Genomic DNA, 15,751 nt, shown 5'->3' on the forward strand with positions numbered 1-15,751 from the left:
ATACAAACTTAAGCAAAATTTTTATTCTGTTCACCATATCATCATCATCATCATCATCATCATCATCATCGCAGCCAATTTACAGAGAGGGTTTTTAGATTTTAACTTCTACATTTCAGTAGTTGCTAGGAAACTTCTCTCATTCTGACAGCTGCCTCGGTGTCTCTCTGCAGGTCTCTGTCCAGTATCATCTTGTGTTGCAGCTGACAGTGTAACATCGCTTACTGTAGGATAGAATATCTTCTCTAATATCTCTATGACTGTCACATGACCGCCTCTCATATGAGTCATGGAGCGTTTTGCTTTAGAAAGACATTTTTTTTGCATCTAACTTCATGTCGAAACATTCTCTCTTTAATTCTGTCAAAGTACAGTGCTGCTCTGATAACACGTCGTTGGCAGCTGGATTCATATTTTTTAATTATTTCAGGTTCCCCACTAATGACACTCCTAAATTTATGTTTTTGTTGGCTGATTTCTGAAAGCAGGACTTAAAGCTCTGTGACGTGATGAATAAAACTCACACAACTGGAGCGGAACATGGAGCCTTCTGGCATTATGCTAATGATGAGATCTCACAAACGGGCAACTCCTTATGAACGGGTGGCATTCATCAAGCTGAAATGAGCGATTTACGACAAGTTCAGGCAGTTAAGAGAGTTTGGTGAATCGGACTTGGAACGCTTGTACAAGCAAACCTCACAGACAAAAGTACGTATGTTTTAGGATAGGAATACAAAAATGTTCTTGCAGGCATTAATAAAAAAGGAACATCACATACTCAGGGGCGCTCCAAACAGCACAGTGTCCAAAGATTTGAGCTGCAACTTTTGCACATGGCTGCGATCCAAAATCTTCAGAATAGAGACTGTCAGAGTGGTGTTCTTTACAGCAAGCCTGAGAGAGAACAGAGACGCAGTCGTGAACAACGTAGAAAGTGCAAAGGGTGTAATTCATTTTCAGGTATGTGTAATGCAACTCCGTAACAAATCTTATTAATCCAAACAAATCAGACTTAAAGCATTATTGTTATTAGATCCACTTATTGTGCTATTTTCACAGATGTACAAAATGGCTTCCTTTCATAGATTTAAAAGTGGGAAATACAACTGACAATGAGTAGAATAGGAAATCTTCAAAACATCTTTCAAAGGGAGTAATATATAAGTCTTTTTAATTGCTTCCACTAAAGAAACTGCATCACTTCCATTGAAAAACTCCATGTTTCTTCATGAGTACAAAAAGTTTTAAAGAGAAAATCATAGTCTAGCTAAAAGTCACACTTTTTCGCAGCTCGAGCAAAGTTCACGTTCAGTGCAAGTCGTAATTTCCCCTACCTTGGCATGACACTTCCATTAAAATTCATCTTGCGAAATGCATCCACATACTGTGGCAGTTCCACATAGGTGATGAGCCATTCCACCACCTCATCCACTGTCCAATTGTACACTGAGGAGGGGGGAAAAAAAAGAAGACACACAGTTAGACGTCTGTTTCATCTTTTTTGTCTGATATCTATCTAAAATACTGTACTCATAGGGCTGTAAACACATAGTATGTCTCCATCACATAGATATCCCAATGTATTGGTAATGTTTTTATTGTTTTGGCTATGACTATGAGGCTTAAGTGCTGACTTTCATTTTTAAGGATGTTCACATTCATATTAGGGGACAAAGTACTTGTAGCCCTGTAGTCTTTTATACAAAGTTCCCCAATTTTAGAACGATGCAGCAGGACAATTTCACTAAACTTACAGAAAAAGCCACAGAAACCAGCAATAACTGAACATGATCCTGCAGTCATAGACTGCAAACAAAATCTGCAACCAAATATGAAATATGATGACTGTGGTAAATATTGTTTTAAAAATGCATGATTGTTCTTTAAAATTGGGGGTCGATGTATAAAAAAGGCTTAACTCCTTACACTGTCCATTTGATGTGGATGCAAACATCTTTACGCTAAAGCTGACAATCAGCACCAACCCAATGTGCTGAAATGCAGAGGCAAAACAACACTGTCATAATACTTGACTGCACTGCACATTCAGCTTGACACATGAGACATATTATATCACCATGTGCATCTGTATCCTAAATGAGCTATGGAGGTATCCTATGGCATAACATACACATGCACAGTAATAACTGGGGAAGGGAAATCCACTCCCCAGTTATCTATCTTAATGTGGTGCTCTAAGGAACACAGTTTCCTGGCTCAAAACCTCCAGAGCCTTGTCAAGGAACTGCAATGCAGGGTAACTCAGTACAATGAGTAGAAAAGGGGAAAAGGCAGGCAGAGGGAAGGGTGTGAGAAGACATAAGTGCCAAACACAGCACAGCACATTCATAGTGCTCTCAGAGTACACGATAGTCCAGCCAAACAGATAGGCAGAAGGAGGTGAAAGGGTGTGTGTGAATTTTGTGCTGACAGATTCAATTATATCTGCTTGACATGACCTTTGATAAACTGCCTTGCCCCTTTGTTGGTGGAGTGAGAGGGTCAAGAAGGGATACTGTGTGAACCACTCTTTGAGTCACACAGAAAAACATGAACTCTAATTTATTGGCTATCTGAAACACTGCTGGCCTCTGGGACTAGCAATCAAAGTCACAAGAAGTGTTTCATAAAAAAATAATAATTATCAGTCTGATATCACACAGTCAGAGTTGGCAGAGTGTATCAATGCACAGTGTGCAAAATAAGATTCACAGTCTACAACTCAGACTCAAATACAAAGAAGAGCTCAAAGAAAGGCCCCATTGTAAAGCCAGCACTGGCCTTCAGGGGAAGAAAGAGGCTTCAAAGCAGTACCTTCAGAGCCTTTCCATGCGTTCCATAAGTCCTCCACACTGATGAACTGGTCATCCCCGTGGAAGCTGTTATGCTTGGCCTTGGGGTCATGGTAGTTTAGATCTTCTCTCAGGAACTGCAGGATGACAAGGATGTTTGAATGGTTACAAGGAACTTAGTTAACTTACAGAAAGCAGTTGTGACACTTGGAGGAAATGCAGGCACATGCCTCAAACATACTGTATTTAGCACTTTGGTTAGCTTTCTTTGACCAGTGCTGTTAAGTATTATTTGAATGTACAATTCAGGGAAATGTTTTTGCTTTTCCTTTCACCTTAATTTGGTGAATTACATATTATCAGATCCTAGCAAATGCCCACACATTAAACAACACAGAAACCGTGTCTGAGTAGGGTCTGGTTGAATTAAATGTATGAAATGTGGGAGGACAAAGACTACATTTTCAGTGGTGCTGGACATTTGCTGTTAATGGGTTTGAATTTATTGTGAACACCGTAAACTGTGACCTTTTTCACTACTGTGGTTTTTATGACACCAATAAAAGAAGAAAATGAAATTCTTGTGGCTTATGAATGCATTTCCTTCCCTCACTGTGAAACGAACATGAAACACTATAAATATCTCTACCATACATGACCTGAAAAATTAGCAAGATTTTCCACCAACTATTTAATGGCCTGGAACAGCACAGAACTTCCTCCTCACCCCTGTTAATAATTATTCTACATTACAGCATGTGCACTGATCACTTACAGCTAAAAGCCAGACATTATCAAAATCCAACAGAGCTTACACTATGAAACACAATAGGTTGGCATAATGCACTGCATAGATTTTTGATTAGGCCTTGTAGATTTCTAAAGAAAGGTGTCTAGAATCTGGACTCCATATTTGGTTCTGATACATTGCAAAAATCCAATCTTTAAGAATCACCAACCAATTACAAAGGCAGCACATTAGACTTCTTTAAAATCACTGAAACTTTGAGTTTCAGTCACTTGCTAATAACTGTGTGCCATCACAAGCGACTGATTCCTCTGATTCACCACAGACAAGTGCAGTGCAGTTGTTGCTTCCTGGAACAGCCACATCTGGGTTGTGTGGGCAAATCAACATGACTGATTAACACTAAAGCTCATAGTGCAATAGTCACCTGCACCACAAAAAAACAGGATGTCAATAACCTATATAAAGATGCCAAAGGTTGAGAGTAATTTTAGCCAATGATTGTGAATTTAAAATGCTGAAATAACTGTGGTTTAAGGAATATTTCATGAGCTATAGCCAATTAATTAATTGACTGTCATGATGATTATTTCTGAAAGTAATAGAGTATGTTAAATGTATCTCTAATGTAAATTGGTTGTAGCTACGTACAGGTTGAACATGAACGACTCAGGAGATTATTCTACCTTTTCACCCAACAAAACATCATCTGATTCTTGGTGGATTTTAGGTTTTGTAAGGACTTGGAAAAAATAGCCATAGCATGGGATGTTGAGGTTTACACTAAGGGAGATTTTGACATTTTAGCTGCCAAATATATGAAATTTCTTAAAATATGTGTAACAGACTTTTTGGTTTTTAAGTTAAGAAATGAGAACCCAGTATATTGTATGGCACTATGTACCAAAATGCATGGCTCTTTCCATTATTTCCCCCACTAGAGTGTTAATTGTCAAATATCCACCGATGGAACCACCTAACTAGTTGCCCACCACATTGTAGGCTAGCTCAGTCACCAGGTTACCACTTTTTTTTTTTTTTTTAAAAAACAAACCCTACACATCTTGCACACCCACAAAAGCCAACTCATGCAACACGGGTGGAAGACAATAATAAGTCATCATGCTTTTCTTTCTTGATAGATTCATGTGGGAGGATTTCACTACAGGGTAGAGAGATGGTCTGCACTGCAGGTGAAATATCACGCTCCTGAAAATATATTCAGTAGAAAATTAGCAGGACCTGTATAATGTAGCAAAGGCTCAAAGCTTATTTTCAAAAGCCAGATACACACTTTGATCTTGGTTGTAAAAAAAAAAAAGAAAAAAAAAAATCAAATCAACAATCCTCTTTCTTTAATCATTGTAATACAATAGGAACCTGGACTATAGTCTTGAAGTGCTTAATCGTTTTGAGCTTTCTGTTTCTCGGCTCAAAGCCACTACTACTCGCTGTACTACACTTGATTCTATGCCTTAGGGGTATTTGCATGCCAAGTGCCTCTTCTAAAATCAGAGACGGCTTCAGTGATGATGATGCCTGCTTTAGTCTGGCCTGAATCACATGACACAGACTGAACCAAACCGTCATGAGGCTCCAGACCATGTAGTTTAGACTAGAGATCTGGATGTAAGCTAAATGGACTACAGACAATGTCTTTAAGGCCCCAGTGATGTCTGAGAAGCAACAGGCCTGGCTTCTGATGGGCATTGTACAGTTGTAAATGCACATAATCTGTAACTTTAAGCTGTTTATATTGACTTCACTGTATTTAAAAAAAAAAAATACTCATGTTTTCAAAAATGCAAACCACATAGTCTGTTTCAAGGTGCATTAATACCCTTTGTTACACTGTGTTTGTACAAATGTGGGACATCAATGTCTGTGTCAGGCTGGTTACAACCACTTTATGTTAATTAGGTTAATTATTTAACAAAAACTTGAGGAAAAGAGCACTGGAGCACTAACAAGGAAAATCCTCTGGGTACTCAGAGTAGGTTAATGACATTACAGGGCCATGATTAACTGACTGTCTTGACGGCAAATCCGATGCCGAGTCAGATGACAGAGGATTACAATAATGATACCTGTAAGCCCCTTCGGAATGACTTAGCACCAGCTTTGTGACTGTACAAACCAGAATATTGCCTTTAATAGAGCATCAGCTCCTGCTCATGATGACTTTTTAGGGTGGTACTTACGCCGTCTGTCTCTACCACGTCTACATTGCCGTTTGCGTCATCATCCATCTGTTTGTGGATACTGCGGATCGCTTCGAAGCTGAGAGCGGCATTGTCATCCTTGCATAGTGGCTCATCAATGCGACAAAAATCTGGAGAAACAGAGTCATATCAAGACAGTGTTAGGAGGAAACTCATGGATCAGCACAGAATTGTCAGTATTAGTCAACTATCCTGGTTTTATTTCACAGGTGTCTTCAAACTACTACTGCTACTACTACTATGATTAGACGATTAATTTAGTCTACTCTTTCGCAATGAGCAAAGAACCATATACCAAGTTGGAAATTAGTGCCTATTGTGCAATTACACACACACACACACACACACACACACACAGAATGTCTTAGCAATATACTTTGGCTTAGTTTTTTTTCATTATTTTTGAAAAGACCAAAAAACTTGAAATTCTCCATTGCTTTTAGCACCTTTTGTCAATTATTTCCGTACTGTGCTCTGTCACCCAGAGTCCCTTAACACCTAAAACAGTGATCAAACTTGAATGTGTCTTGAAAACAAGCAGTCTTGTACCCACAGCTAGAATGACTGCAGTTTGCAAGATAATCCAAGGAAATCCTTGCCATGGTTCCTCCTGTTGCTACACGATAAGACCAAAAAAAAAAAAAAAAGCTATAGGAAACTGAAATTTTTATTTTTAGATTTTTGCAATTCAGCACTAAACATGCATTTCAAGCAAAAGCATAGTCTCTTCGCAGCAATGTCTGGAATAATCAATAACTATGTTATTCAAAATAAAATAGAAACAGCCAGTCATTTAAATAATCTGATCAAGATACTCAAATACTTTCAGCTCAATGCTACAATAAATCTCTTAACTTCAACTAATCCTATGATGGCTAAAGGTTTGTGACTTTTAACCTTTTGTGCTTTTAGCAGAATAGTCAGAATGTAAAGTCCCATGTTGGATTGCCCTCACTAAACCTCTCTCTTGCTACGATAACTTAACTGCAAAATTCCTTGGCTGCAGACAAAGCCTTGTTTACATAAGGCCTTTCACTAAATGTGGGGATGTTACAAAGAAGCAAGATACCATGGCTGTCAGGACTACTGTGTAGACCAAAAATAGGCCTCGTCCCAAGGCAAATAAGTTTTTAAATAATTATGACCTTTTAATTTATACTTATCATTGAATAGGATTTTACAATTCAGTTTCTTTTCAGATGACTTGGGTTTGTTAGTTTTAATATGCTTTATTTGTTTAAATGTGCACGTTTCAACTGTGCTTTTAGGATTACGTCAGCCAGGTATCAGTAATGTGTAAGGCTTTGTGTGTGTAAGGCTCAACAATTCATTGTAGATAATCAGAAATGTCTATTTTTTTGATAAATAATCATATAATTTGGCAATCTGTAAGTCATCTAGTGAGCCCTGTCTGCCCTGTGTTCCCTTTCCTTCCTGAGGGATTAGAAATCCTCTGCCATAGATCAAAGATAAAGCTGCCACGCCCACTAAGAGGAAACCTTGTTTGGCATGTGCTGCAGACACTCAGGAGCTGTGTGAAAGGGCATGACAAGTTACCTGTAGCAACACTAAGTTTGAAGTGTGTATTTTAATACAAGGTACCATGGTCGAGTACCCCTAAAATCTTAAGAATGTATTTTATTCAATTCATTATAAGTTTGTTAAATGCTTTGCAACTTCTAAGTTACATGAATGATTTCACTGTGATCATGACCACAAAAGGAGAAGGCAAGGTTTAAGGGGGAAGCTTCCCTTGCTCACCACTATCAAAACTTGGCTCCTGCATTTCCTCTACATCATCTCCCAAAGATAGAACATATCATTTGTAAAATATTTGGTAACATGGGTATAGACATTAAACTGACTCTGTGTATTCTAAGGCTCTAAGGCTCAGTCTGCTGCTTGATACCGACATCAGAAATGTCAAATCTTTCTCCAACATAAATTGTCATATACAAATACATCATTAAATAAAAAGTTGGATATAAATTGTCTCAACACAGCACTACAGAATTATTAGATAAAATACTTGGTACTAGTTAATTCTGGTTTGAAATGGCTGTCGTTTTGGATTGGTTTTTTTTGGTTTAACACTTGGCCGATTCCCAAACAGACATTGCCTTTCATGTTGCCTACATCATCCTCACAACAATAGTATGTAGGCAAAAATCAAACTCCCCTTCATAAATGCCCAAACTCAGGTCCATGTTATACTGGTACTACTCCACTTGATAATGCTTCACCATTAATTACTCCCACCAACACAATAGTGTATAGTCAGTTCCAGGTATTAGGTTTGCAATGTGCCAGAATTAACATCTTATTGCCCAATAGCACTGATCAACTCATCAAACTGATCTATGCTTTCTTTATTCCCAGAACCACATGTTATGACAGAGTGGCTTAGTGGCTAGAGAGACAAAGCAGAAAGCAAAACATGTCACAGATTGATCCCTACAACTATGTCTATTTTGTGTATGTCTTTTGTGTTTTTTTACTATTGTTCTACACATGAAACCACTGACGCAGAACTAGCAAGGCACAACAGGAACTTCCGTGTGGTTAAAAGTTAATTTTTGAGCCACAGTAGGCAAGGATTTTAGCCTCAGAGAACTTGTACAACAACATACCAATAAGGCAATTACTCTTTCACACACTTACTCATTCACACTCACGATGTTAAACAAAGAATGACAGTTACCCGAGTGAAACTCTACCACCTGAAACACTCTCATACACCAAACCTGGCCCTGTTTCTCATTTGGCTTGCAAACCACTGGAGACACAAGATAAAGATATTTACATACCAGTCAGCCTGCCTTTTTTAAGAGCTCAAGTTACGCAAGTCATTCTCTGTGCCTGCATGCAGATGGAGAACACACTCCATAACTTCCCCACTTCATAACTGCAACAGTTACTATGATCTATCATCAGTCAAAATACCTGTCATGCTTTGGGGATAGAAAGAAAAAAAAAAAAATACTGTCAAGAATAAATTCTTTCCCACACTTAGGCCTCTTGGGACTCTTAAGACATGTGACACACATTAGTAAAACTGTGCCTGTAGCACAAGTGTGCAACTTTCCACATTTAATCACACTTCAGAAATACTAATAAAATATCACTACCACAGAATAAACCACATTAATAATGTCAAGTTCAGCATTTCAGAATGTAAATCTGAGATTTAACAGTTATGCCTTTTGTTAACAAATACAAATTCATAAACTAGTAAACTTCTATAATCTCAGTCAAGGTGTGTCATAACTGGCTCATACGTTTCCTGTGTAGATTCAAGTTTTATAGTTCATGATGGTTTGGTTGCTCAACTATCGCTTGACAGAGTCAACCGCTGTCATCATTCGTGTAAAATCACTCCATGGATTGTAGCAAGAGATTATGACAGTGACAGAGGACCTCACATCATAAATAAATTTCATTTACACCAATAATTTGTTAAACTCACTCGTAGTATACAGGCTATAGAGAGAAAATTTTCATGTTGACCACTTTCAATTAAAAAAAGGGAGAAAATCTGTTGTGTAATGTAGTAAAGACACATGAATAATTCCCTGTAGTACTGCGCATTCAATGATCTAATGATTGCATAAACTTGCACGAGACCAACTTTTTGATCCCAATTTACACAATTAAAAGTATAATGAAGAAAAACAATGTATGATGTAATACTGTACAACCAAATATTTACAATGTATTAATTAATTGATTGATTATTTTCATTCATTGAACAAGTGATTATTTTCTTGATTAATCGATTAGTTAATTAGAATGACTCCAAACGATTAATCTATTATGAAAGTAAATGTCCATTAATTTAATAGTTACTGATCAACTAATCGATTAATCGTCATTGTTGCAAATCTACATTAATTAACGATTTATTATAAACTCTCTGAATTAGAAACTACTTAAAGCCCTGCTCACCAACTATTAGATCAATTACCTCCTGTTTGAGTAGGTGGCTTAATATTAGCGAGGCTTAATAGAGAATGCCTGCTAGACTATTCTCAGCATCACTACATTTAGTGCCCGCACAATCACAAAGATTTGACATGTATAGTAATACTCCAGCTGTCAATCTATAGTTTGTATCAGGATAGCTTGATAGATTGCTACAAATAAACCCACTACAAATCAAAGGATAGGTTCACAGTTTTTCAAGTGTGTCTGAGAACAACAGCCAGGTACCCATATTAACACTGAAAGATGTTTTCCTTGCTGTAATCATTCCTCCTGTTCATACTGGCTATTAAAAAGATCCCCTGCTAAAAAGGCATTTAACCGTTTATCTGAGGCTTATATGAGACTTCAGCATGTCTGAGTTAGTCATATCAAATGGATATCTGCTACATTTACAGTCTTTTTAGCATCCAATTCCCTCTTTATGTTTCCCTGTTGAGCTGCGGTAGAAGTGCAGTAACAAAAAGAAGGACTTTGGCACTAAAAAGGCTGTAATGTTGAAAGATATCTACTTGATTTGACTAATGTGGACAGAGGGGATCTTCTAATGGTCAGTATGAACAATAGGAATGATTATGGCAAGAAAAACCTATTTCAGTGTTCATTTGGGGCACCTGATTGTTGTTTTAAGACAGACTTGAAAAATTGTGAACCTGTCTTTTAGTGCCACGATCACTCACCTGACACCCCATTTTCAACAGTCTGACTGTCTGGTGTTGGTGAACTTGTTTTGTCAGTCCAACTTTCGCCGATGAGACACAGGCAAAATATCCACAAGGTCACCAATTTGTTAAACTCCATGACTGGTGTATGCTGGAAAAAAAAGACAGAATAGAGCCATGGAAATTCTGATGATTCCAGCACAACTATTTGGCAGTGTTTCTAACTGGCTTAAATCAATTAAACATCGCTCATACTGAAAACAACGTAGATGTTTTGTCTCTTGGAAACATATGACATATTGACAAAAAGAGGTAACTCCATTAATTGGCTTCGTGCACACCAAGAAATACGGTTAGTTATATAAAGATCCCCTGCAGCAACATGCTAACTGTTAACGTTACTTCTCAAGTGAGATCTTCTTCCTGAATGAATCAACCGTCGCTAGCTTGCTAATACCTTGATGAGACTAAGGCAACATTTAGAGCGACATTTTGTCACTTTAGCGGTGTTTTGGAGGTGCTTGGCGGCATGTTTGCAAACACAAGTCACTTCTGGGAGGGATAAATAATAAGATTATGAAAAGTAACAGCTGCCTGGTTCGTCTGCGTCTGGTGGCTGGATGTCTGACAAACATCGGACAGCTAGCTTGAACATTTCAGCTAACTAGGAAATGAACGGAAATATTCAACAGAGATGGAATAACAATACGGAGCCCTCATAAAAAATACTCACATTAACCGTGTTTTTTCCAGTTATTTTATCTCGTGTCGAGTCACTATATTTTCTACAGTCGGACATTAGCCATCGTTGACGTTTAGCTAACTACAAGACACTGCGAGACCCACTATAGCTGCGTGGTAATGTTACTAACGTTAACTGACACACCGTGATGCTGAATAACAAACAAAATAAGTCACCTGTCATGTATCAGAGGCAGCAGATGTGTAGTTTCAGCTCTGAGTTAACATTGCAGCAGACGGAGTTGAAGCACAGCGGACTCCACCTCCTATAAATGGTCTCGGTCTTTCCCGTCGACCGAGAGAGACTGAACCGAAAAAGCCGCAGAATGTGCACGGACAATCGGAGGGCTTGTCTTCTTCTACACCCCCCTCCCTCCCCCGAGTCCCTGGTTGTTATCTGCAAGTGTCGTCCCCTAATGTCCGGAGTGTATACTGGATGTCACGACCAATGAATGAAAACAAATAGCTGAAGTACGCCATCTAGTGGATTTTACATTGACATGCAAGGTCTTGCAGGCATATTAAAGGAAACTTTCACCCATTTTCAACCTTATTTCTGCAGTATGTACTTAATATGAGCACATTGTAATATAATTTAATATAATTCTGCTGTAGGTATGAAGGCATTACTCCAGGTAAATTGTAATTAAAACTAGGAAATTTGTTAAAAGGTCTAATTGAAAAGTTTTATCTGATATAAAATAATTCAAATATCTTCAATGCAACTGTTTGTTCCAATGTTATGCTTTACATATGATTCTGCATACATTTGCCATATTGTATATATGTAATATCAGGAAACTATTCTTATTAATATCCTAATACTGATTTTAACCATGATGCTCAATCTTATCTTTCATACACTGAGATGCCTGCCTTAACTTTCATTAATTGACTAAAACACATCATTAACTCATTAAATACTAATATTAAAGAAAGAAAGAAGAAGAGAGATAATACTAAATACTGTTTTCTCAGTTTTGTTGTAAATTAGTATAATTTGAGGTTTTGCAGCCAAAGTTAGACTTCTTGCTAGTGCGTGACTGTCCATGGATCATTTGGATAAGACTGGGGGGGGGGGGTTATTTTTACTTACAGACCTAAAACTCAGTTAATTTTAAATTTAATTCCATTTTCCATGCCTAAGCTAGCATGGCATGCCAGTTTCTGGCATGCTAGAATACCTACTTTCGTGTGATACCTGGGATTTTATCCAGCAGCATTAACTTTGGGGTCATTGTTAGGTAAGCTGTGTGTAATCATAATATCTGCAGTAGATTAACAACAGTGCATTGAGGACACATGTAGTACAGAGAATTCAGATATCAAAAGAGTTACATAAATCTAGATATTTAATAATCACAGAATATTAAATGTGTAGATACTTTTGGAATATAAAAACATTTCATCAAAGCATAACTAATGGCAAAACCTGTTCTCACCAGTGGTCTCATTCTAAATGATAAGAGGAGAATAGCTCTTGGTCATTTTTGAAGAATTTGAATGGTTTAAAACATGAAAACATAATATCAGAAACATTAAAATTGTTATATGTGTGAGAAAGACTAAGAAAATTAGGAATGATCTAAACAGAGCCCAGATAGAAATTCAGAACAACACCTACAGTAGACTTTCGTATAATAACATTGTGCTTTTAGTCATTCATTGGACACTAAATCATTTATATACATTGTTCCCCTTTTTGTATTTAAAAAGGAAAGCCAAACATAGTTGAGAAACTGTCACTTTACTTTGGTACACAAACAGTATGACCACAAATTTGTTGTGCATTGTACAAAACTTGAAATTTCACATTAAAGAACATTCTGTAAATAGGTCAAGGCGTCCATGAATAAGAAACTAAGGCAAATAAAATGCACTTGCAGCTAATTAAGTAGAACATACTGTAGCACATATGCATATCTTTTCTTGTTCCATGTCTGTCTCTATCCTCTGAGGACTTGAGACCTGTCATCATGAAAACATGTGGAAAAGGCCTTCATCCTATTTGTCCTCTTGAACAGGAGCAAGGCTGTTATCACCAGGTGGTGTGGTTGTGCACACAGCACTTAGCACTTGAGTTTCTAGTCAGAAGACTTTGTCCTCAGAGAATGAAATCACCATGACCTCCCGGCTCTTAAAGTCCCATACTGCTGTGAGATGGAAGGCCATATTGGAGAAGACCACTAGATACTCAAACAGGGCAAACAATGTATAACCTGTGAGAAGAAGAAACAATTGTATATGATTTTTAACCTACAATTTTACAATATTGCAAATATTAAAAAACTTTTGCAAAGGGTTGATTCATATGTGTTTACTATTCATATGACAAGTATGTTTTTGACTATTTTCCTTTTAGCACTGTCAACAACCCTTACTGAATAAATCAAAATGATCAAACTGATGTAATACTTACTCCCTGATTCACAGTACATATTGTGTTTCCAATAAAAGAATCCAGCAAAAGCACAGAAGGAGACGTTGAGAAGTAAGAAACGTACTTTCCAATGGTGAGATTTAGCATCCTAGATAAAAAACAAACAAAACTGTAATACTGAATTGGACTGAAATACTGCAAATGACATGAGAGATTTCAGTGATTTGGCTTTCCTTACCTCAGGACTTAATGAATACCTCTTAATAGCTTTCCATAAACGGCAGGTTATTAGCATGTAGATAATGGAGCTGACAATGAACAAGACAAAGCCCTCCTTATGGACAACTGAGTGGAAAAATATACAAAGAGAGAGAGAGGGGGGTGAAGTTGTAATTGTAATATTTCATTTAAACTTTCAATCTATGCATCAACCTGCCTTTATCAATAAACAAATTCTGCATTGTACTCCAGACACAACTGACGACATAATATTTTGCTATTCCTTTTATTATTTCTAGTTTAATGTTGCCCAGAAAGGTTCTTTATATTGCTAAATAAAGCATGTTTTATTTGCAATTTTTTGTTAAACCATTAAAACTCATCTCACACGATCTCCCCTCTCTATTCAAAAGCATCAACAACAGACATTTCAAAGGCTACATTTAAAACCAAATAAAAATCTAAATTAACTGAGGAGATAGGTTGAAGCTTCACAGTGCACAGTGACTCACAATGAAAATGAAGGTTTGAATGAAAACATCTCCAATAAAAGTAATTGTTATTAAAGTGATCTCAAAATATGAATTACTCACAGTATGTTTCATTGGATGACACATATGTGAGGAGCAAGAGGCCAAGGTTCTCAGAAATAGAAAAGGCCAGGTTCAAGCAGCTGAGTGAACTCTCAAGGGACCTCGAGGCAAAACGAGTCTTGTAAAATTTAAAGTAGGTAACTGCCACCAGGAACCTCGGTGCTGAGTGCAGGCCAATGCAGAACCGCCATATGTGGCACTCAGGACTTAGACTTATTGAGGCACTGATAGATGGCAGGTAATTAGGAACCTAGAAAGACACAGTAATGCTTGTCAGAAAGCTCAAAACAAACACTGAGATAAGCCAAACATGGTTGGTTCAATTTGTTAAATATTGACATTACCTGACAATGTGTACCAGTAGAGTCATCAAAATGAAAAACTGAGGATATGAAGACACAAGTTATCAGCCCAAGTAGCGGTAGGCACACAGTACCCAGAACAAAGGTGGTGAATGATAACCTGATGACCACGGGCCTCTCATGCCCCAAGATATTTGAGCTTTGTAGCATCTTCGACTGGGTCTGCCACAGTGAAAAAGGTCAGTTTTAAACATGTCTTGCAAAGATATTGTTGCACATACAGGGAAATGTAATGCATGTGGCATAACTAACTTTCTCCAAGTCAGGAAACAACAGGCAATATATGAGGAAAATATGAAAATCATTGATGATGTCAAGTAGTGAATGTTTATTCAATTCAACTCACTTTAGTGGACTTTGGTTAAGGTACAGTCCGTAAGAGCACAGTACCATCAAAAACGTTGCTAATACAAGTATCACATAGCCACAATATTAATATCCACCTTGAATTACTAACATTTGCATACATTTGCATAGGCTACCGAACATCTGAAGTCTGAAAAACGAAACCTACCTCCACTCTGTTTGTTGTTTACCAAATGCCACTACAAACTACACGCACATTGGCCCGTCAACAGCTACGCTATTACAGTAACATTCATTGTATCAGGCTGCACGATGGACGTGAATATTCCGGACACCAACAATAGGGTGCGATGCCTCAAAAAAGCTGGGGATCATCCATACATACATCTTAAACGCCAGCATCCACTGGATTTCAGTCGAATAATACCAGAAGATGATAACAGGCCTGTGCTGGATGCAGCATCCTCCATGTGCGACTGATAGCTGGAGGAAATGAACATAAATGAAGAACAGAACATGCACCCGGAAGAGAAAGTGAGCGGAGGAGAATATGCTACTGAGGTGGCGTTGTTTATTAAAATGATGCATAAATCACATGTTTGTTAATGTATAAAAATGTATCTCTCAATAATTTGCTTCAGTGTAACAAATGAAAGCGCAAATAAGGGACCGGTTTGCTTATTGCGATCCAGTCTCTTCAATCTGCGCACAAATAACACGACTTTACACGGTCATATTGCGT

At 37.6% G+C, this 15,751-nt stretch overlaps 2 protein-coding genes across 5 annotated transcripts in view; both read right to left on the bottom strand.

Annotated features, from left to right (window-relative positions):
- stim1a (stromal interaction molecule 1a) overlaps positions 1-11,504 on the bottom strand; it is a 28,754-nt gene extending 17,250 nt beyond the window's left edge. For 2 of the 3 annotated variants that reach the window (XM_067595149.1, XM_067595151.1), the window contains exons 1-6: positions 11,327-11,504; positions 10,427-10,559; positions 5,745-5,875; positions 2,818-2,932; positions 1,338-1,449; positions 782-897 (exon numbers count right to left, since the gene is read on the bottom strand). In XM_067595149.1, coding sequence (XP_067451250.1) covers positions 782-897; positions 1,338-1,449; positions 2,818-2,932; positions 5,745-5,875; positions 10,427-10,547 — 595 coding nt within the window. In that variant the 5' untranslated portion in view covers positions 10,548-10,559; positions 11,327-11,504. The remainder of the gene's footprint in view (positions 1-781; positions 898-1,337; positions 1,450-2,817; positions 2,933-5,744; positions 5,876-10,426; positions 10,560-11,326) is intronic. The other variant, XM_067595150.1, reaches the window with a different exon arrangement.
- A 1,376-nt stretch (positions 11,505-12,880) lies between these two features.
- Positions 12,881-15,703, bottom strand: LOC137186765 (post-GPI attachment to proteins factor 2-like). 2 transcript variants are annotated; one of them, XM_067595815.1, is made up of 6 exons: positions 15,395-15,703; positions 14,686-14,865; positions 14,342-14,591; positions 13,768-13,874; positions 13,569-13,677; positions 12,881-13,368 (listed from the first exon to the last, which is right to left on the bottom strand). In XM_067595815.1, the coding sequence occupies exons 2-6, from the start codon at positions 14,851-14,853 to the stop codon at positions 13,238-13,240; spliced, it is 765 nt and encodes a 254-aa protein (XP_067451916.1). In that variant the 5' UTR covers positions 14,854-14,865; positions 15,395-15,703; the 3' UTR covers positions 12,881-13,237. The 2 variants fall into 2 exon arrangements, with proteins under 2 accessions (XP_067451916.1, XP_067451915.1); XM_067595814.1 differs by having other exon boundaries at positions 15,218-15,703.
- Positions 15,704-15,751: the final 48 nt, after the last annotated feature.

Source organism: Thunnus thynnus, chromosome 7 (genome assembly GCF_963924715.1).
Source record: "Thunnus thynnus chromosome 7, fThuThy2.1, whole genome shotgun sequence".
Classification (NCBI taxonomy): Eukaryota; Metazoa; Chordata; class Actinopteri; order Scombriformes; family Scombridae; genus Thunnus; species Thunnus thynnus.